The sequence below is a fragment of the Hypanus sabinus genome, chromosome 28 (genome assembly GCF_030144855.1).
Source record: "Hypanus sabinus isolate sHypSab1 chromosome 28, sHypSab1.hap1, whole genome shotgun sequence".
Taxonomy (NCBI): domain Eukaryota; kingdom Metazoa; phylum Chordata; class Chondrichthyes; order Myliobatiformes; family Dasyatidae; genus Hypanus; species Hypanus sabinus.
In genome coordinates this window covers 46,021,393-46,043,265 of record NC_082733.1, presented here as the reverse complement: position 1 = coordinate 46,043,265, position 21,873 = coordinate 46,021,393, and the positions used below count along the sequence as shown (strand labels likewise).

The 21,873-nt window shown below is 45.1% G+C and overlaps 2 protein-coding genes across 2 annotated transcripts in view; one reads left to right on the top strand and one right to left on the bottom strand.

Annotated features, from left to right (window-relative positions):
* LOC132382682 (WASP homolog-associated protein with actin, membranes and microtubules) overlaps positions 1–1,217 on the bottom strand; it is a 28,020-nt gene extending 26,803 nt beyond the window's left edge. The window contains exon 1 of the mRNA XM_059953144.1: positions 595–1,217. Coding sequence (XP_059809127.1) covers positions 595–1,149 — 555 coding nt within the window. The 5' untranslated portion in view covers positions 1,150–1,217. The remainder of the gene's footprint in view (positions 1–594) is intronic.
* Positions 1,218–1,240: 23 nt separating this feature from the next.
* LOC132382685 (fibronectin type III and SPRY domain-containing protein 2) overlaps positions 1,241–21,873 on the top strand; it is a 64,724-nt gene continuing 44,091 nt past the window's right edge. Inside the window, exons 1-6 of the mRNA XM_059953150.1 lie at positions 1,241–1,347; positions 8,692–8,808; positions 8,934–9,107; positions 9,762–10,569; positions 12,094–12,189; positions 15,565–15,798. Coding sequence (XP_059809133.1) covers positions 9,811–10,569; positions 12,094–12,189; positions 15,565–15,798 — 1,089 coding nt within the window. The 5' untranslated portion in view covers positions 1,241–1,347; positions 8,692–8,808; positions 8,934–9,107; positions 9,762–9,810. The remainder of the gene's footprint in view (positions 1,348–8,691; positions 8,809–8,933; positions 9,108–9,761; positions 10,570–12,093; positions 12,190–15,564; positions 15,799–21,873) is intronic.

Here is a 21,873-nt window from a genome sequence, read left to right as displayed (position 1 = left end):
GTGATAATAAACCTGATTCTGATTTCTAATGATTTATGATTTGGATGGCAATACTATTAACAGAGTAATTTTGTGTAGTGGACAATGAAGAACATTGTCCAAGTTTACTAAGGGATCTAGACCCATTGGGAAATGGGCTAGAGAATAAAGCAGAAATTTAACCTGTTTGTGTGACAGTTTTATAAGTTAAACTAGAACAGTACCTATATAGTAAAGGGTAGGGCCCTGGAAAGTGTTGTGGAACAGAGATCTAGGAGAGCAAGTACAGTGGAGGTGCAGGTAGACAGGGCGATGAAGTTGTCACCATGTGAAGCTGCACCACTGGACAGCAAGGCCGTAACTCAGACATTCCTGCGGATTAAATACCCATCTGATACCACGTCAGTTCCATCCCTCCCTTCATTGCCCCACACACTGCACTTAACAACCGGTAAACACACACTACTACCGTTATCTTCTCCAACTCCAAAGAGAAACAGCTACTGGTGGCAGTTTTTTAATGTGGTTTCATGGTAACCAACCTACAATCAGACCGGATGGGCCACTCTGCGCTTCAGCCCACCGTCCCGCCGACTCGAGCTGCCCGCTCCCTACCTTCCTCAGCGCCTCTCGCCCGCCGGCCACCCGTTGCTCCAGACTACGACCGCGCAGCTCGCTAACGCTCTCAAAGTAGTCGTCGTCCTCGGCCTCGGGGAACAGTGTATCCAGGGCAATGCGGTGGCCGCAGAGTTCGACGGCGACACCCAGGAAGGTTTCGAGCTGGCGGCAGACGGTGTCCATGTTGAGGCCGGGCTCGGCGCCTTCGGTCAGAGAGCGATCCGGGAACAGAAGGCCCCACAGGCCCCGCGGCCTCAGTTCGGGCAGCGCCGGGAAGCAGTGCTCCAGGTCGGCGCAGCTTTCCACTAGCAGTCGGTGGATGCCGTGCAGCTCCCGGGGGGAGTAGAGCGCGGCCCAGCTGCCCGGGGACTCGGCCTCGGCCTCAGCTTCGGCATCCCGCGCCTGTAGCGGCCGGCTATGGCAGCTCACCGCGAACATTCCCTCCACTTCGTTCCAGGCCACAAGGAAGCGGAGTCGCGGGCGCTCCGGCTCGGTGAACAGCCCGCTCCGCACTGACACCCAGCCATCCAGACTGTCGAGCCGCTCGTCCATGACCACCGTCAGGCACCCGCCGCCATCGCTCTCGCCCAGTGACGCAATTATTTAATGATGTCAATGGGTCGATGACGTGTGATCCATTGGTGTAAAATCGACGATGACGACGTACCGTGGCGTCACATCTCATTCCCCGATCCTTCTTAGCGTCACTGATGAGCAGACACAGTTGCCAGCGACTGAGGGCACTTACAGGTATCCACGGCCAATAAGACCATAAGATATAGGAGCAGAATTAGGCCATTCAGCCCATCGAGTCCACTCCGTCATTTCATCATGCCTGATCCCTGATCCCAGTCAACCCCATACACCTGCCCTCTCACCATATCCTCTAATGCCCTGACTAATCAGGAAATGATCAACTTCCCCTTTGAATATACCCATGGAAGTTGGCTCCACTGCAGTCTGTGGCAGATTCACTACTCTCTGGCTAAAAAAACAGTCTTCCTTACCTCTGTTCTGAAAGGTCGGCCTCAATTTTGAGGCTGTGCCTTTTAGTTCTTGATAACCCACCAGAGGAATCATCCTCTCCACATCCACCTTATCTAGTCCTTTCATTGTTCGGTAGGTTTCAATGAGTGAGTACAGGCCCAAAGTTGCCAAACACTCCTCATATGTTAGCTCTTTCATTCCTGGAATCATCCTTGTGAACCTCCTCTGGACTCTCTCTGTCATTGAAGAGATCCTTTCTGAGATATGGGACTCAAAACTGTTGACAATACTCTTAAGTGTGGCCTGATTAGGGTTTTATGAAGCTTCAACATTATCTCCTTGTTTTTATATTCTATTCCCCTTGAAATGAATGCCAACATTGTATTTTCTGCCTTTACCACAGACTCAAGCTGTAAATTAACCTTCTGGGAGTCTTGCACGAGGACTAAACCCCTTTTCACCTCTGATGTTTGAATTTTCTGTACGTTTAGATAATAGTCCGCACTATTGTTCCTTTTACTGAAATGCATTATCAAACATTTCCCAACATTAATTCCATCTGCTACTTTTTTACCCATTCTTCCAATTTGTCTAAGTCCTGCTGCAATTACGTTGTTTTCTTAGCACTAACTACCCCTCCACTTATCTTCTTAAAATCCACAAACTTTGCCACAAAGCCATCAATTCCACTATCTGAATCATTGGCCCAATACTGACTCCTGAAGAACAGCACTAGTCACTGGCGCCCAACTAGAAAAAGCCCCTTTATTCCCACTCGTTACCAGTATGTGCCAGTATGTTACTATCCTTGCCAGTATGTGGGTCAGCCCACATTTCTCTGGGTCATCCGAAGCCGGGCAAGGTCACAGGATGGTAGTGTGCTGAAACAACCTTTGAACTTTTTGCCTGTCTAATGATAATTGCCCACATGCTATGTACATTTGTGTCTGTCTCTTACATGTAGTGGTTGTGTCTGATTCCACCACCTCCTCAGGCAGCAAGTTCCAGATTTCAACAACTCTGTGTAAAAATCTTACCCCTTGAATTCCTCTTAAGCTTTCATCTTTGAATAATGCCCTCTGCTGTTGATACTCTATCTACACCTCATAATTTTATTCATTCTGTTAGATCATCCCTCAGCCTTCCTCACTCCTGTAAAAACAGGTCCAGCCTATCCAATCTCTCCTCATAAATAAAGTCCTCTAATCCAGTCAACATCCTGGAGAATCTCTTCTGCACTCTCTCCAGCACAACCACATCCTTAAGATGGTTTGGTGAGCTGAACTGCACATGATATTCCAAGTGAAATTGCTACATCGATGACTACATTGGTGCTGCTTCCTGCACCCATGCCTAGCTTGTTGACTTCATCAACTTTGCCTCCAACTTCCATCCTGTCCTCAAATTTATCTGATCCATTTCTTACACCTCCCTCCCCTTTCTCGATCTATCTGACTCTATCTCTGGAGACAGTTTATCCACTGGTATCTTTTATAAACCCACTGATTCTCACAGCCACCTGGGCTATACCTCTTCCTACCCTGTCACTTGCAAAAATGTCATTCCCTTCTCTTAATTCTTTCGTCTTTGCCGCATCTGCTCTCAAGATGATGCTTTTCATTCCAGAACTAATGAGATGTCCTCCTTCTAAGAGGAATAGACAGAGTGGATAGCCAGCGCCTCTTCCCCAGGGCACCGCTGCTCAGTACAAGAGGACATGGCTTTAAGGTAAGGGGAGGGAAGTTCAAGGGGGATATTAAAGGAAGGTTTTTCACTCAGAGAGTGGTTGGTTTGTGGAATGCACTGCCTGAGTCAGTGGTGGAGGCAGATACACTAGTGAAGTTTAAAAGACTACTAGACAGGTATATGGAGGAATTTAAGATGGGGGGGTCATGTGGGAGGCAGGGTTTGAGGGTCGGCACAACATTGTGGGCTGAAGGGCCTGTGATGTGCTGTACTATTCTATGTTTCTATGTTTTTTAAAGAAAGAGGCTTTTCTTTCTCCACCATCAACGCTGCCCTCACCCGCATCTCTTCCATTTCACAGGCTTCTACCCTCACCTGATCCACCAAGGTAAGGGTTCCATTTACCCTCACTACTACCCCACCAGCCTCTGCATCCAGCACATAATTCTCCTTAACTTCTACCATCTCCAAAGGGATCCCACCATCAAGCACATCTTTCCCTCCTTCCCACTTTCTGCTCCCTATGTGACTCCCTCTTCCATTCATTCCTCCCCACTGATCTTCCTCCTGGCATTTATCCAAAATGTAACCAGGAAGTTAGACAAGGGAGCTCCAGTGGATGTAGTGTACCTCGATTTTCAGAAGGCATTTGATAAGGTCCCACATAGGAGATTGGTGGGTAAAATCAGAGCTCATGGCATTGGGGGGAAGATATTGACATGGATAGAAAACTGGTTGGCAGATAGAAAGCAAAGGGTAACGGTGAATGGGTGTTTCTCGGAATGGCAGGTGGTGACTAGTGGGGTGCCACAGGGCTCGGTATTGGGACCACAGCTGTTTACAATTTACATAAACGATTTTGATGAAGGCATTGAGAATAACATCAGCAAATTTGCTGATGATACTAAGCTGGGTGGCAGTGTGACATGTGATGAGGATGTTAGGAGAATTCAGGGTGACTTGGATAGGCTGAGTGAGTGGACAGATACTTGGCAGATGACGTTTAATGTGAATAAGTGTGAGGTTATCCACTTTGGGAATAAGAACAGGAAGGCAGATTATTATCTGAATGGTGTAGAGTTAGCTAAGGGAGAAATACAAAGAGATCTAGGAGTACTTGTTCATCAGTCACTGAAGGTGAACGAGCAAGTGCAGCAGGCAGTGAAGAAGACTAATGGAATGTTGGCCTTTATTACAAAGGGAATTGAGTACAAGAGCAAGGATATTCTTTTGCATTTGTACAGGGCCCTGGTGAGACCACACCTGGAGTATTGTGTACAGTTTTGGTCTCCAGGGTTAAGGAAGGACATCCTGGCTGTAGAGGAAGTGCAGCATAGATTCACGAGGTTAATTCCTGGGATGTCTGGACTGTCTTATGCAGAGAAGTTAGAGAGACTGGGCTTGTAAACACTGGAATTAAGGAGATTGAGAGGGGATCTGATTGCAACATATAAGATTATTAAGGGATTGGAAAAGATAGAGGCAGGAAATATGTTCCAGATGCTGGGAGAATCCAGTACCAGAGGGCATGGTTTGAGAATAAGGGGTAGGTCATTTAGGACAGAGTTAAGGAAAAACTTCTTCTCCCAGTGAGTTGTGGGGGTCTGGAATGCACTGCCTCGGAAGGCAGTGGAGGCCAAATCTCTGGATGCTTTCAAGAAGGAGCTAGATAGGTATCTTATGGATAGGGGAATCAAGGGATATGGGGACAAGGCAGGAATCGGGTATTGATAGTAGATGATCAGCCATGATCTCAGAATGGCGGTGCAGGCTCGAAGGGCCAAATGGTCTACTTCTGCACCTATTGTCTATTTATCCTTGCAAGCAGAATAAGTATTACACCTGCCCCTACACTTCCTCCCTCACTACCATTCAAAGCCCCAAACAGTCCTTCCAAGTGAGGAAACACTTCACCTGTAAGTCTGTTGGGCTCATCTACTATGTCTGGTGCTCCCAGTGTGGCCTCCTGTATATCAGTGAGACCTGATGTAGATTGGGAGACCGCTTTGTCAAGCAGCTACACTTCGTCTACCCGGAAAAGCAGGATTCCCGGTGGCTACATAATTTAATTCCACTTCCCATTCCCATTCCAACACACCAGTCCATGACCTCCTCTACTGTCGCGATGAGGCTACACACTCAGAATGGAGAAGCAACACCTTATATTCCATCTGGGTAGCCTCCAACTTGATGGCATGAACATTGATTTCTCAAACTTCCGGTAATACCCGCTCCTCTTCACCATTCCCTATTCCCATTTCCCTCTCTCACTTTATCTCCTTACCTGCCCATCACCTCCCTCTAGTACCCCTTCCCCTTCTCTTTCTCCCATGGCCTTCTATAGACAATAGACAATAGGTGCAGAAGTAGACCATTCGGCCCCTCGAGTCTGCACCGCCATTCTGAGATCATGGCTGATCATTCACTATCAATACCCAGTCCCTGCCTTGTCCCCATATCCCTTGATTCCCCTATCCTTCAGATATCTATCTAGCTCCTTCTTGAAAGCATCCAGAGAATTGGCCTCCACCGTCTTCCGAGGTAGTGCATTCCACACCTGCACAACTCTCTGGGAGAAGAAGCTCTTCCTCAACTCTGTTTTAAATAACTGACCTCTTATTCTCAATCCATGCCCTCTGGTACTGGACTCTCCCAACATCTGGAACATATTTCCTGCCTCAATCCTATCAAATCCTTTAATTATCTTAAACGTTTCAATCAGATCCCCTCTCAATCTCCTCAATTCCAGCGAGTACAAGCCCAATCTCTCCAATCTCTCTGTGTAAGACAGCCCTGCCATCCCAGGAATCAACCTAGTGAATCTACGCTGCACTTCCTCAACTGCCTCTCTTATCAGGTTCCTGCTTTTCCAGCCCTTTATCTCTTTCATCAATACTACCTTGTACCTCTTCCTCTCCTCCCCCCACCTTCTTACTCTGACCTCTAACCATTTTTCCCAGTCTTGATGAAAGGTCTTGGCCTGAAACGTAGACCATAGAAATTTACAGAACATTACAGGCCCTTCAGCCCACAATGTTATGCCAACCACATAACCTACTCCAGAAATGGCCTAGAATTTCCCCAGCATATAGCCCTCTATTTTTCTAAACTCCATGTACCTACCTAAGAAGCTCTTAAAAGACCCTATTGTATCTCCTTCCACCGCTGCCGCCGGCAGAGCATTCCACGCTCCCACCACTCTCTGTGTGAAAAACTAACCCCTGACATCCCCTCGGTGCCTATTTCCAAGCACCTTAAAACTATGCCCCTTGTGTTAACTATTTCAGCCCTAGGTCATTTAAGGTAAAATTGGATAGGTATATGGACAGGAAAGGAGTGGAGGGTTATGGGCTGAGTGCGGTAGGTGGGACTAGGTGAGATTAAGAGTTCAGCACGGACTAGGAGGGCCAAGATGGCCTGTTTCAATGCTGTGATTGTTATATGGTTAAAATGTCTCCGGCTATTCACATGATCAACGCCCCTCATCATCTTATACACCTCTATCGGGTCACCACTCATCCACCGTTGCTCAAAGGAGAAAAGGCCAAGTACACTCAATCTATTCTCATAAGGTACACCCTCCAATCCAGGCAACATCATTGTAAATCTCCTCTGCACTCTCTCTACAGTATCCACATACTTCCTTGTACAGAGGTGACCAGAACTAAACATAGTACTCCAAGTAAACATCAACTGTTTACGCTTTTCCAGAAGTGCTGCGTGACCTGCTGAATTCCTCCAGCATTTTGTGTTTTGTAAGTGAAATGGAACCAGTGTTTTGTAAAATTGCAATTAAATATTCTATGGCTCAACTTATGATGACCACCATGCCATTTGCCTTCTTCAGTAGCCTGTGTTGTCATTTTCAGGGAACTTGTGAACATGGACCCCTGAATATCACTGCTCATCAACATTCCCCAAGACCCTACCATTTGTAGATATTGTACCAAAACATCCCAAAATGCATCACTATCACACATTAGCAATAAATTCTTTCCACTCCATCCCACTTTCCAACTGATCTGTAGCTTAAGACAACCTTCCTCACACCAATTTTTCTGTCATTCTGTCACATTAATTCAGGCTAAGATCAGTGTGGAGGGACAAGTGGACCAGGAAGTCATGTAAAGAGCGAAAGAGCAATCCCTGTGGAAAGCAGAAAGTGGGGGGGTGGGGGCAGCATATGAGCTTGGTGGTGGGATCCCATTGGAGATGGTGGAAGTTTTGGAGAGTTATATGCTGAACATGGAGGCTGCTGGGGTGGTAGGTGAGGACAAGAGGAACCCTATCCCTGGTAGGATGGCAGGAGGATGCCATAAGAGCAGACGTGTGTGAAATGGAAGAGATAAGGTTGAGAGCAGGATTGATGGTGGAGGAAGGGAAGCCTCTTTCTTTGAAAAGGGAGGACATCTCCTTCGTTCTGGAATGAAAAGCCTCAACCTGAGAACAGATGCGGCAGAGGAAATGAGAGAAGGGGATGGCATTTTTACGAGTTAACAGGATGGGAAGAGATATAGTCCAGGTGGCTATGAGAGTCCGTGGGTTTATAATAGACATCAGTGGATAAGCTGTCTCCAAAGATACAGACAGTGAGATCAAGAAAGGGAAGGGAGGTATTGGAAATGGACCAGGTAAATTTGATGGCAAGGTGGAAATTGGAGGCAAAGTGGATGAAGTTGATGAGTTCAGCACGGCTGCAGGAAGCAGCGCCAATGTAGTCGTCGACGTAGGGTAGGAAAAATGTGGGACGATCACCAGTGTAGGCTTAGAACATAGACTGTTCCACGCAGCCGACAGGCAGGCATAGCTAGGACCCATGCGAGTGCCCATGGCTACACCAGCTGTTTGAAGGAAGTGGGAGGAGCCAAAAGAGAAATTATTTAGAGTGAGGATGTTCTGCTGGACAGAGGAGAAGGTTGGAGGAACAACACCCTCCATCCTGATGGCATGATAATCGATTTCTCAAACTTCTGGTAATGCCTCCCACCCCCACCCCTATTCTTCAACATTCCCCATTCCCTTTCTCACCTTATCTCTTTGCCCATCCATCACCTCCTTCTGGTGCTCCTCCCCCCTTTTTTTACTTCCATGGACTTCTGTCTTTTTCATCAATCAAATTCCCAGCTCTTTACGTCATCCCTCCTCCTCCAGGTTTCACCTATCACCTTTTAAATCTACTCCTTGGCTTTTTCTCCCCCGGTTGTGCTGAAGCGACTTGGCCCGAAACATCAGCTGTATCTTTTTTCCACAGATGCTGCCTGGCCTGCTGAGTTCCTGAAGCATTTTGTGTTTGTTGCTTGGATTTCCAGCATCTGCAGAATTTCTCATTTGTGATAAAACTAGGGGCTACCTATTTATGGTGGGAATGAGCAGGAACTTCCTCTCACAAAGTTGTGAAAATTCGTAATTCTCTTCCCCAAGAGCTATGGAGGCAAAGCACTGGTGGAGATTGTCAGACATTTAAACTACAAGGAAGTCAGGAGATATGAGAAGAGCACAGGAAAGTGGTGTTTGGCTCATCTGTGATTTTACTGGAGGGTGAGAAATGTTTGATTTGCCTACTGCTGCTACTGTTTCCTGTTCATAGGATAAATACTTTCCTCAACCTGAACATAGTCCTGAGCCACTTCCTTAATTGGACTGCGTTCTGTCTGCATTCTCAGGTTGCTCTCTGAGGAGTGGCTTTGCTGAAGGTCATATGTCATCAAGCAGCTAAATATACAGCAGGCAGGCAAACTGCCTGAGCCGGTGGGAGAGAAAGGACTGGAGTGAGGAAAGAGCGGGGAGCCTACAGAACATGGTTTAAAGAACAGTCTGGGATACTTACCTCTGAACAGGTACAAATGCTTAGGTTTTCTGTCATTCAGTCTCTGAAAAGCAATCCGTCATTTGAGAAGAACAACTGCAGCTTAATTCTAGACACGTCCCCAAATGTTCAGTTTCCAATGTCATGCCATTGTTAGATTTTGAGATCATTTTCTGTTTCCAGAATGTTACCTTCTTTAACAAAGGCTCCTGAATATTCTTGCTCTCCCAGTGTGAATGGTGGTTTGAGCAGATCCCTCCCTCCACCTGGTAATCTCTTGCTCGGACAGAGCTCAGAACAGTGTTTCTCTTTTGGAAATCTTGTGTCAGCTGAGAATAGTATGGCCTGTCTAAAGTAACCAGTGGAGAGTGGGGAGAACCTCAGTGTTGGGGATGGGAACTTGGTTCACCTGTTTTTCCAGTTTGGAGGGCTTTGGGGAGAGAGCATCAGTAGTACTTTTCCAGTGTTCTGGCACCTCAATTATTCCAATATGCACACATACACAATCTGCAAATCCTGTGAATTAATTTGAGGGATTTTTTCAACACTAGAATGTTGAATGCTTGAAGTAATCTATTGAGAATTTATTAGTGATAATGAGGTGTAAACACTGTTAAGAGCAAGACGACTGGTAAATGTGGAGTTGTTTCTTAATTTGTCTGTTTCTATTTCCTACCTTCTGTAGGACTGCAGGGAAGTGAATTCAGGATGAAGCTCCTGTTTATATAGAAAAGATGGAGAGCCAGGAAACAGCAGACAAAGCCAGCGTTCTGGAATCAAAAACTGATAGTTCCTCAAAGCAGCACACAGGCGAGGGAGCTCCACTCTCCCCAAGGACAGAGGTCGGAGGAATTGCAGAGGGGGCAGAACCTGAAGGATTCCAGTTCTATCACATGGACCTCTATGAACCCAGGGGACGTTTGGAGATTTTTTCAGACAAACAATCAGAAGCTGGAGCAGACGATGATCATCCATTGGCCCTGCAGGATGCAGCAGCAGGTGCCCCTCGTAATGAAAAGGGGCCAAAAGCAGAGCTGCTAAGCTTTGGTAGCTACAGAGGCGACTATGGCTGCCCGCCTTCTCCAGAAGCAGAGTTTGGTACTAGTCAGAAGTTCATAGAGTTTTCCAACAATTTCCCTGTGGATAAACAGTTTGATCCATTCCAGCAAATTGTTGATTATTCTGAAAGTGCAAGTCAGTACAGTGAAGGGTTGCTCAGCCCACGGTCAGAACCAAGTGGTCTTGAAGAATCTGAGGCAGAGATTACCACAGCCCAGTGTGAAGAACATCTGGCAGAAAGGGTCAGAGCTCTCAGAACACTTAGAAACACGGAGTCAGAAATGGAGCCAGATGATGAGGAGATTGTCCAGGACTCGATCCCGGATATTTATTGTCGGTCATGTGATATCCCTATTCCCGCTTTTGAGAAGCTCTTTGGATTCCATAAACACCATAGCGTGATGCCATTAGCAGAGGGTGCATCAGTTGCCAAGGTATGCATGACAAAAACATACCACAGTACTGAGGATCTGTGACTGCTCAGTTGCTGAGGTTATCACTAGTAAGGTTTCCTGTAGCTCTCCCAATTGGAAAGGGGCGGTAAGCAGCAGCCCATGAGCTGTAGCTGTTGGGTGGAATCCATCTGCTAACCTGGCTACAAAGCATCCAAGTGGTGTGATGAAATATTGTGCTGATGAGTGGAGGACAAAGTGGTTTACTTGACTGGCAACTATCCAGAGACAGGTTTATTATCACTGTTTTACTTGTCGTGAAGTGTGTTGTGTTTTGCTGTGGCAATACAGTGTAAAGACATAATATTACTATAAACTACAAAATAAATAAATAGTACAAAGAAAATGATAACAAGGTAGTGTTTATGGGTTCATGGTCTATTCAGAAATGTGAGGTAGAGGGGAAGAAACTGTTCTAGAATTATTGACTGTGGGTCTTCAGGCTCCTGTACCTCCTCTTTGATGGTAGCAATGAGAAGATGGCATGTCCTGGGAGATAAGAGTCGTTACTTCTTGTTCATGAAGTTCACAATCAATTCCTTGGTTGTGCTGATGTTGAGTGTCAGGTTGTTGTGATGCCACTCAACCGGCCAATCTATCTTAGTCCTGTAAATATTCATTTACTCCTGTTCTGGCTGAAGTGTGTGGCTTCCACGAAATCTTATGTTGTACTCACCCACTATCTACCAAACTCTGGAAAGATAAAGAGCAAGTTAAAAAAGAGAGGGATTATTCAAAACTGTAAAGATATTTATGCTAAAAGTTGACTTTGGCTGGGATGTTCAATTAGAGGAGGTAAATGAAAGCTACGGAGGTAGTGCAGAGGGGGGCTTGCCAGAGTGGCGGCAAGGATGAACGTTTAGAGATAAGTGAAAAGACCAGGGAAACTGTTCTTCAGGCCATGAATCCTAAGAGTAGTTACAATAGACATGAATGGTTAGGCAGAGGAAGAGTTTCTAGTGCTTAAAGGTTCACTAATGTGAGGTCACAGACAAAAATGATAATTGGAAGGACCAAACACAAGGTGAGGAAAGAAAGGCAGAAAACGTGGGTCTGACCCAGGGATATGAGTTTGGAACTGTGCACGGTGCACCCGGTGTGGGTCTGACCCAGGGATGTGAGAGTGGATCTGTGCACGGTGTTCCTGTTGTGAGTCTGCCCCAGGGATAGATTGTATCAGCAGATTGTATCCCTGTGAAGAGAGAAACAATCCCTATTTCCATCAGAACGAAATGAGAAAGTGCTTCCTCTTTAATTAAGAGTGGCCAGGGTTGAAGTGAATTGTTTCATTTTGTGGTGGTTACAGATTCAGTGATGGTGTAGGCATGGGGAGATCTGAGGGCAGGGTTAACTGAATCACTTTTCAAAAGAGGCATGCGGTCGTGATGGGCTCGCTGAGCAGCGTGTGACCTCTGACGGATGTGTGACCCCTGACTCGCTGAGCACTGTGTGACCCCTGTTTCCACCACTGAGGTTTTTATCCCTGACATTGTACTTTTTCCCCAGCTCGAATGTCAGAACAATCTGAAGAAACTGGAGAACCAACTAATACAGATGGAGACATTTTCTAATCACCTGGAGGAAATCTTTGTCACTGTTGAAGTAAGTGCTTTTCTGTTCAGAGCCTGCTCAACAATGTCACCTGCAATGGCCTCACTCTCTGCTTTGTTGTTGTACATAACAGGAAGGGTGCACTCACTCACTTAAAAGGGACAGTAGAGATAACACAGGAAATTATAGGCGTGTGAGCCTCACATCAGTGGTAGGGAATCGAGTGAAGAGAATTCTCAAGGATGAGATTCGCTGACACTTGCTGAAGTATGGGCTCATTAGGGATAATGAGAAAGGCTTTGTGTGGAGGAGGTTATGTCTTGACTGATGTGACAAAGATGATTAATGAGAGTAAGGCAATGGATATCCTCTAAAAGTTCCTCATTGTAGAGTGATTAAGACTTATGGAATCCATGGTGAAGATTATTCAGAATTAGAATCAGCTTTAAAATCACTGACATGTGTCATGAAAGTCCATAGAGACTTGATAGGTTGGATTCAAAATTGGCTCGGCCATAGAAAGAGCGTAGTGGTGAGGGTGTTATTCCGAATGCAGTTCTATGACCAGTGGTGTTCTGAATGGATTAATGCCTGAACTCTGTTGGTTGCAAGTTGTTTGAGGAGGCTACCAAGAAGGCTGATGAAGGAAAGGAGGTGGATGATGTCTACGTGAACCTTAGCAAGGCCTTTGACAAATTTCAGCATGGGGAGCTGGTACAGTAGATTAAAGCACTTTGCACGCAAATGTGGTAGCCAATTGGATCCAACATTGGCTTAGTGGGAGAAGCTAGGGAGTGGTAGTAGATGGTTGTCTCTCTGAGGGGAGGTCTGTGACATGGTGTGCCACAGGTATTGGTGCTGGGTCTATATTAATGACAGAGGTGTTAATGTAGTATACTGATTGAGTAAATTTGTGGGCAACACCAAGATTGGTAGAGTAGTTGATAGTGAGGAAAGCTATCAAAGCTTGCAGTGAGATGTGGACCAGCCAGAAAAAAATGGGCTGAAAAATGACAGATGGACAAAAGAGAACAAACCAAGGTTTAGGAGTTTCACAGTGAACTGCAGGGCATTGAGGAGTGCGGCAGAACAAAGAACGCAGATCTATAATTCTTTGGAAGTAGCATCACAGTAGATGGGATCATTAAGAGAGCTTTTGCCACATTGGCCTTCATAAATCAGAATATATAGTACACAAGATGGGATGTTGTGTTGAAGTTGTATAAAACATCAGTGAGGCCTAATCTGGAGTATTGTGTGCCATCTGGTCACTGATCTACAGGAAAGATGGCAATAATCTAGTCACCGACCTACAGGTACGATGTCAATAACACAGGAAAGTGTGGTGGGTGGAAAAGGTAGGGGACTGAAGAGGAAGGAATCTGATAGGAGAAGAGAGTGGATCATAGGGAATAGGGAAGGAGGGGACCCAGAGGAGGTGATAGGCAGGTGAAAAGAGTTAAGAGGCCAGTGTGGAGAATAGAAGAGGTGAGGGGGGAGGGAAACATGTTTTTTCCATCTTTTAAGGAAAAATCTATATTTATACCATCAGGTTAGAATATAAGGTGTTGCTCCTGAACCCTGAGGGTGGCCCCATCATGGCACAAGAGGAGATCATGCATCAATGTGTTGGAATGGGAATGGGATTGGAATTTAAATGTTTGACCACTGGTGTTCTGCTTTTGGCAGATGGGACAGATGTGTTTGACAAAGCGATCCCCCAAGTTGTCAATAAGATTGAAAGAGTGCAGAAAAAAATTACAAGGATGTCGCCGGGGCTTGAGGCCCTGATTTATAAGGAAAGGTTGAATAGGTTAGGACTTTATTCCCCAGAGTGCAGGAGAATAAGGGGAGAGTGAGATACACAAAATTATGAGGGATATAGATAGGATGCCAGCTTTTCCCCTTCAGCTTGTGTAAGACTAGAACTAGAGGTCATAGTTCAAGGGTGAAAGGTGAAATATTTAAGGGGCATCATCTTCACTCAGAAGAATGTGGAATACTGAATGTGAAATACTGAGGCTTTTAGGTAGGAGGGGTACATTTAATTTGGACAATACAGGCTGTTCAACTTCTCCCCAGAGACTTCATTCATTCCACCAGTCACCTGGTAAATGAGCTTACAAATCCTTGACAAGTTACCTCATGTCCTTTCCTTGGACCTTGTCTGGAAGCCCTGCCTGATCTGTCCCATTGGTGCAGACAACCCTCCAATAACTCTCCGAAGTGACCATCCAGCGTCAGTGACTTCCAGCAGCTGCTTGGCCATGAAGGACTTGACAACTGAACCCAGGTGACACTTACACTGCAATCACTGCATAGTGATGAGGAAAAATCCCACTCACCATCTGAATTGCTGATGTTCTGTAGTTGACAGGGTCAGATACTCACACTTACTGACTATACTCAGAGTTCAGTGAAGCATTAGCCAGGAACTTGGGAAGTAGACTGGGAGAGGCTGTTTAAAAGGAAACGCACACCCAACATATGGGAGTCATTTAAAGGTCAGCCGGTTAGAATTCAGGAGCAGCATGTCCCTGTAAGTATGAAAGGACAACAGGATTCAACAAGACACATCATAAATCTGTAGCATTTTCAAGTTTCTCTGATGCACAGTATCAGAGCCATTTCTTGTGTTTTACCCATTGCTGTCCCACAGAGTCTGCTACTGAACACTAACTCATTTGCTATCTTACCCAATTCTGCCACAGACCTGAATAAAGAATTCTGGTGATCTGCCTCATGTTTTTCTGATGCGCTGATATCCATCTCCTTTCTTAAGACTAATTTGTGCTTGAACAACAAGCATGTGATGGAGGCTTTGGAGAGATTGCATAAAAATGCTGCCCGTTTGGAGGACATGAAGGAGAGGTTGGAGAAGCTGAAGAGACGGGCTGAGAGGAGAGTTGGCAGAAGTTTATAAAATTATGTGAGGCATAGATAGAGTAGACAGTCAGCATCTTTTATTCCCAGGATTGACATTGACTGGAGGGCATGCATTTAAGATGAGGGGGGAGGGGAAATAGAAAGGTGATGTGTGGAGGCAGGTTATTTTTACAGAGAGAGTGGTAGATGCCTGGAAGACTCTGCCAGAGGTGGTGCTAGATCCAAAGCATTGAATTGCTCCTTAGATTGGCACTTGAATACACAGGGAAAGGAGGAATGTGGTGGATGTGCAGCTAAAAGGGAGTGGATGAGTTAGGAGTCATTGGTTTAATGAGATCAAAATAACATGGTCAGCCAAAGGACCTGTTCCTGTGCTATACAGTTGTGTGTTCACAGGAGAACATTGGTAAACAGGAACATGTGTTGTATGTTGTGTGTTCACAGGAGAACATTGGTAAACAGGAACATGTGTTGTATATTGTGTGTTCACAGGAGAACATTGGTAAACAGGAACATGTGTTGTATATTGTGTGTTCACAGGAGAACATTGGTAAACAGGAACACTACCTTGAGCTGCAGTATGATGATTTGATGCAGTGTTTGGTTCAGCGTTTCGAGGACAGGAGCCAGGATCTGCAAGAGCAGAAGAACCTGAAACTCGAGAGGTTGTACGATTTGCTGGTGAGCTGTGGTCACAGCATGGATGGCTACAAGCAGCTGATGGAATCCATTAATACGCTCTTCCAAACTGAAAACAAGCAATCCTTCCTGAAGGTGACCTCACAGATATTTCTGTAACCCTCATTATTTATTTATAGATCCTCACTCTGGCCTTCCAGCCTTCTCATTTTCACTTGGGTGTTTTCCTGGCATTTCCAGTGGGTGCTCTGGAATTAGATCCTTAGGATGGGAATACAAACATGTTCAGCTGTTCAAGCCAACTCATCAGATCATGGTTTATCTCCTGGCTTTCACTTTTCTGCTTCTTCCCTACCTGTGCTTTTATTGCTCTTTGACAAAGGAAGTTCCAGACCTCGACCCTCTCAGGAACAATGTTTTACCTCATCTCTGACTTAACCCAGTGAGCCCTTAACTTAAAGCATCTGATTCCTAATTCTAAATTCTCCACAAGAGAGATAGTCGTCCCCACATCACCCTGTTCAACCAAATCTCTTCTTGCTCTTCTAAGCTCCGGTGGATATAAGGCTACCCTGTCCGACCTGCCTACATAAGAACTTAAGACCATAAGACATAAGAGCAGATTTAGGCCATTTGGTCCATCAGTTCCACTCCGCCATTTCATCATGACTGATCCAATTTTCGTCTCAGCCCCATATTTCTTCATGCCCTGATTAATCAAGAATCTATCAACTTCTGCCTTATGAGGAAGAAGTATTCTAAAGGAAAGATGACACAACTGTCTGTGTTCAGTTCTGATGACCTCACTAAAGGAAGGATGTGAATACTATAGAGAGAGTGCAGAGGAGATTTACAAGGATGTTGCCTGGATTGGAGGGCGTACCTTATGAGAGTAGGTTAAGTGAACTTGGCCTTTTCTCCTTGGAGCGACGGAGGATGAGAAGTGACCTTATAGAGGTGTATAAGATGATGGGAGGCATTGAGGCATTGATGAGAGGCTTTTTCCCAGGGCTGAAATGGCTAATACGAGGGGGCATAGTTTTAAGGTGCTTGTAAATAGGTACCGAGGGGATATCAGGGGTAGGTTTTTCCACACAAAGTGGTGAGTGTATGGAATGCACTGCCAGCTGTGGTGGAAGTGGATACAATAGGGTCTCCTAAGAGTCTCTTAGATAGGTACATGGAGCTAAGGATAACAGAGGGCTATGTGGTAGGGAAATTCTAGGCAGTTTCTAGAGTAGGTTACATGGGTGGCACATTGTGGGCTGAAGGGCCTGTAATGTGCTGTAGATTTCTGTATTCTAAATATACCCAATGACTTGACCTCCACAGCTGCCTGTGGCAATGAATTCCACAGATTCACCACTCTAGCTAAAGAAATTACTCATTTCCATTCTAAACAGATGCCCCTCCTATCCTGAGACTGTGTCCTCTGGTCTTGAACACCCCCACCATAGGAAACATCCTGTTCACATCCACCTTATCTAGGCCTTTCAGCATTCTATAGGTTTAAATGACATAATCCCTCATTCTTTTGAATTCCAGTGGGTACAGGCCCAGAGCTATCAAATGCTCCTCGTATAAGTCTTTCAATCCTGGAATAATTGTAAATCTCCTTTAAACCCTCTTCAATGTCAACACATCTTTTCTTAGACAAGGGACATAAAACTGCTCACAATTCTCCAAGTGAGGCCTCACCAGTCCTTTATAAAACCTCAACATTGCTTTTAAATCTAATCTGCTTTTACATCCTTGCTTTTATATTCTAGTCCTCTTGACCTGAATGCTAACATTGCAATTGCTTTCCTCACCATTGACACAACCTGCAAATTGCCCTTTTGGGAATCCCGCACAAGGCCTCACAAGTCCCTTTGCACCTCAGATTTTTGAATTTTTCTCCATTTAGAAAATAGTCTACCCTTTTATTTATTTTACCAAAGTACATGACCATACACTTCCTGACGTTGTATAACATCTGCCACTTCTTTGACCGTTCTCCTAATCTAAGTACTTCTACAGCCTGTCTGATTCCTCAACACTACCTGCCCCTTCTCCTATCTTTGTATCATTCACAAACTTGACCACAAAGCTATCAATTCTGTCATCCAAGTCATTGACATATAACATAAAAAGATGCAGTCCCAATACAGACCCCTGTAGAACACTACTGTTCACCGGCATCCAACCAGAAAAGGCTCCTTTTATTCCCATTCTTTGCATCCTGCCAATCAGCCACTGCTTTATCTATTCTAGTATCTTCCCTATAATACCATGGGCTTTTAGCTTGTTAAGCAGCCTCATGTGTGGCATTATGTCAAAGGCCTTCTGACAATCCAAGTATAAAACATCCACCAATTCTCCTCTGTCTATCCCGCTTGGTTTTTCTTCAAGTAATTCCAACAGATTTGTCAGGCAAGATTTTCCCTTGAGGAAACCTAACTTCGGCCTATTTTATCATGTGTGTCCAAGTACCCTGAAACACAATTGGCACCATCATCTTCCCAACCACTGGGGTGAGACTAATTGGCCTATAATTTTCTTTCTTCTGTCTCTCTCCATTTTTGAAAAGTGGAGTGGCATTTGCAGTTTTCCAGACCTTAAGAACCATTCCTGAATCTAGTGATTCTTGAAAGATCATTACTAATGCCTCCACAATCTCCAACCACTTCTTTTCAGAACCCTTGGATGTACACCATCTGGTGCAGGTGCCTTACCTACCTTCAGACTTTTCAGTTTCCCAAGCACCTTCACTCACTGCTGCCTACTGACACCTTTGAACTTACAGCATCCTGCTAGTGGCTTCCACAGTGAAGACTTATTCAGTTCATCTGCCATTTCCTTGTCCCCCATTACTACCTCTCCCACATTATTTTCCAGCAGCAAGATATCTACTCTCACATCTCTTTTACACTCTATATGAAGAAACTTTTGACATTCTCTTTAATATTATTGGTTAGCTTGCCTTCCTAGTCCATCTTTTCCTTCTTTATGACTTTTTAAAAAACTTGCCTTCTGTTGGTTTTTAACAACTTCACAATCCTGTAACTTCCCACTATATTTTACTGTATTGCATGCCCTCTCTTTGGGTTTTATGTTGACTTTGACTTCAACTTCTCTTGTCCTGCATCTTCTGAAATGCCCCCAGAAACTCCAGCCATTGCTGTTCTGCTAGTGTTCACTTCCAATCAATTTAGGCCAGCTCCTCACTCATGCTTCTGTAATTCCCTTTACTTCAGTGTAATACTGTATATCTGACTTAGTTTCTCCTTCTCAAAACATAGTGTGAATTCTAACATATTACGATCCCTGGCCCCTGAGGTTCCTTTACTTTAAGTTCTATAATCAATTCCAGTTCATTGCACAACACCTATCCAGAATAGCTGATCCACTGATGGGCTTAACCATGAGCTGCTCTAGAAAGTCATCTTGTAGGCACTCTACAAAGTACCCCCTTTGAGATCCAGCACCAACCTGATTTTCTTAATCAATCAGCATATTGAAATCCCACATGACTACTGTCATATTGCCCTTTTGGCATGCATTTTCTATCTCCCATTGTAATTTGTAGATCACACCTTTCCTCCTGTTTGGAGGTCTGCATATAACCTCTGTCAGGGTCTTTTCCCCTTGCAGTTTATTAGCTCTACAACAATTCTACACCTTCTGACCCCATGTCCCCTCTTTCTAAGGAATTGATTTCACATTTTACCAACAGAGGCACTCCATCCCCTCTGCCTACCTGTATATCTTTTTGATGGAATGCATATCCTTGGATGTTGAGCTCCGAGCCATAATCTTCTTTCAGCCATTATTCAGTGATGTTCACAACGTCATACATGTCAATCTGTAACTGTACTACAAGTTAATCTACCTTATTTTGTATACTGGGTGTATTCAAATATAACAACTTCAGCAAACATGAGGAAATCTGCAGATGCTGGAAATTCAAACAACACACACAAAAATTTTCAGAAGGTATTTGATAAGGTCCCACATAGGAGATTGGTGGGTAAAATCAAAGCTCATGGCATTGAGGGGAAGACATTGACATGGATAGAAAACTGGTTGGCAGATAGAAAGCAAAGGGTAGCAGTGAATGGGTGTTTCTCGGAATGGCAGTAGAATGACATCCTGGCTGTAGAGGAAGTGCAGCGTAGATTCACGAGGTTAATTCCTGGGATGTCCACACTGTCTTTACGCAGAGAGGTTAGAGAGACTGAGCTTGTACACGCTGGAATTAAGGAGATTGAGAGGGGATCTGATTGAAACATATAAGAATATTAAGGGATTGGACAAGATAGAGGTAGGAAATATGTTCCAGATGCTGGGAGAGTCCAGTACCAGAGGGCATGGTTTAGGACAGAGTTAAGGAAAAACTTCTTCTCCCAGAGAGTTGTGGGGGTCTGGAATGCACTGCCTCGGAAGGTAGTGGAGGCCAATTCTCTGGATGCTTTCAAGAAGGAGCTAGATAGGTATCTTATGGATAGGGGAATCAAGGGATATGGGAACAAGGCAGGAACCGGGTATTGATAGCAGATGATCAGCCATGATCTCAAAATGGCAGTGCAGGCTCGAAGGTCTACTTCTGCACCTATTGTCTAAAATGCTGGTGGAACACAGCAGGCCAGGCAGCATCTATAAGGAGAAGCACTGTTGACGTTTCAGGCCGAGACCCTTCGTCCACCAGCATTTTGTGTGTGTTGTTATAACAACTTCAGTCCTGCTTTCAGCGCCCTTTTTGATTTTGTCCCTCTCTTACACCGCAGCTCATTGTATTGACTGCAATTTTGTCCTATCAATAGCCTCTCCTTGCTAGCATTGTCACTACACACTGCTTCAGTTTATAAACCAACTACCTTATCCTCAGCCTTATCACTGCAGTTCCCATAAATTAGTTTAAACCCTCCTGAACAGCCCTAGCAAACCTACCATAAGGATATTAGATCCCTTGGGTTCAGGTGTAACTCAACCTTTTTGTACAGGTTGTACCTTCCCCAGGAGAGATCCCAATGATCTAGAAATATGAACCCCTGCTACATGCACCAGTTCCTCAGCCATGCATGCATCTGCCAAGTCACCCTATTCTTATCCTCACTGGCACATGGCACAGGCAGCAATCCAGAGATTCTCAGCTTTTTATCTAGCTCCCTAAAATCTCCCTTCAGTACCAACTCACCTTTCCTACCTACATCATTGGTGCCAATATGTATCATGACTTCTGGCTGTTCACCCTTGCCCCTGAGAATGCCATGGACATGATCCAGGACATCCCGGACCCTGGCACCTGGGAGGTAATTTACCATCCAGATGTCTCTATTGCTTTCACGGAATCTCATCTAACCGTGGAATCTTCTGTCACCATTGCAGTCCTCTTCACTTCTGAGCCACATCACTAGAGTCAGTACCAGAGATCCAGTCACTGAGGCTACACCTCCCACCCCCAGTAAATTGTCGCCCTCAACAGTATCCAAAGCGGTGTACAAATTATTGAGGGGAATGGCCGCAGGGGTACTCTACACTGGCTGCCCATTTGTCTTCCTTCTCCTGACAGTCACCTAAGTACCTGTGTCCTGCAACCTAGGGGTGACTACCTCCCTGTAGCTCCGATCTATCACCTCCCCATTCTCCTGTATGAGCCAAGGAACATCGATCTGCAGCTCCTATTCCTTAACACGTTCTCTGAGGAGCTGCAGCTCAGTGCAGATGTGGTTATCCGAGAGATTGAAGGTCTCCCAGAATTCCCACATCCCACACACAGAACAAAACACTGTCCCTGGAGCCATTCTCACTGTACTACCTGTACCCTAACAGACAAGGAATGAAGAATGAAGAAGAAACTTGACATATAATTACCTCACCTAAATCTGATAAGCCAAAGCTACTCCTACAGTGGCCCAGTCACACAATGGCCACTCTGCCTGCCCCTGTGTTAGTTTTATTTGCCCTTTCTAATGAATCCCATTCACTAATAGGATGTTGCCCAACTCTGAAAACTGTTGCAAAGTGCTGCCTTTTAAAATCCTCAGCCAAGAACCTGTGCAATTGCTGCTTCTGCTTGTGTTCCTGTTCACTGATTGGGTACAGTCCAACTCAGAAAATTGCTGCGAAAAACTGTTTTTAATCTTTGGCTGAGAATCACCACTTCTACTCGTGCTCCCGCTCACTGATTGGGCACAGCTAAACTCATCTAATAAAGCTTCCAATGCACTT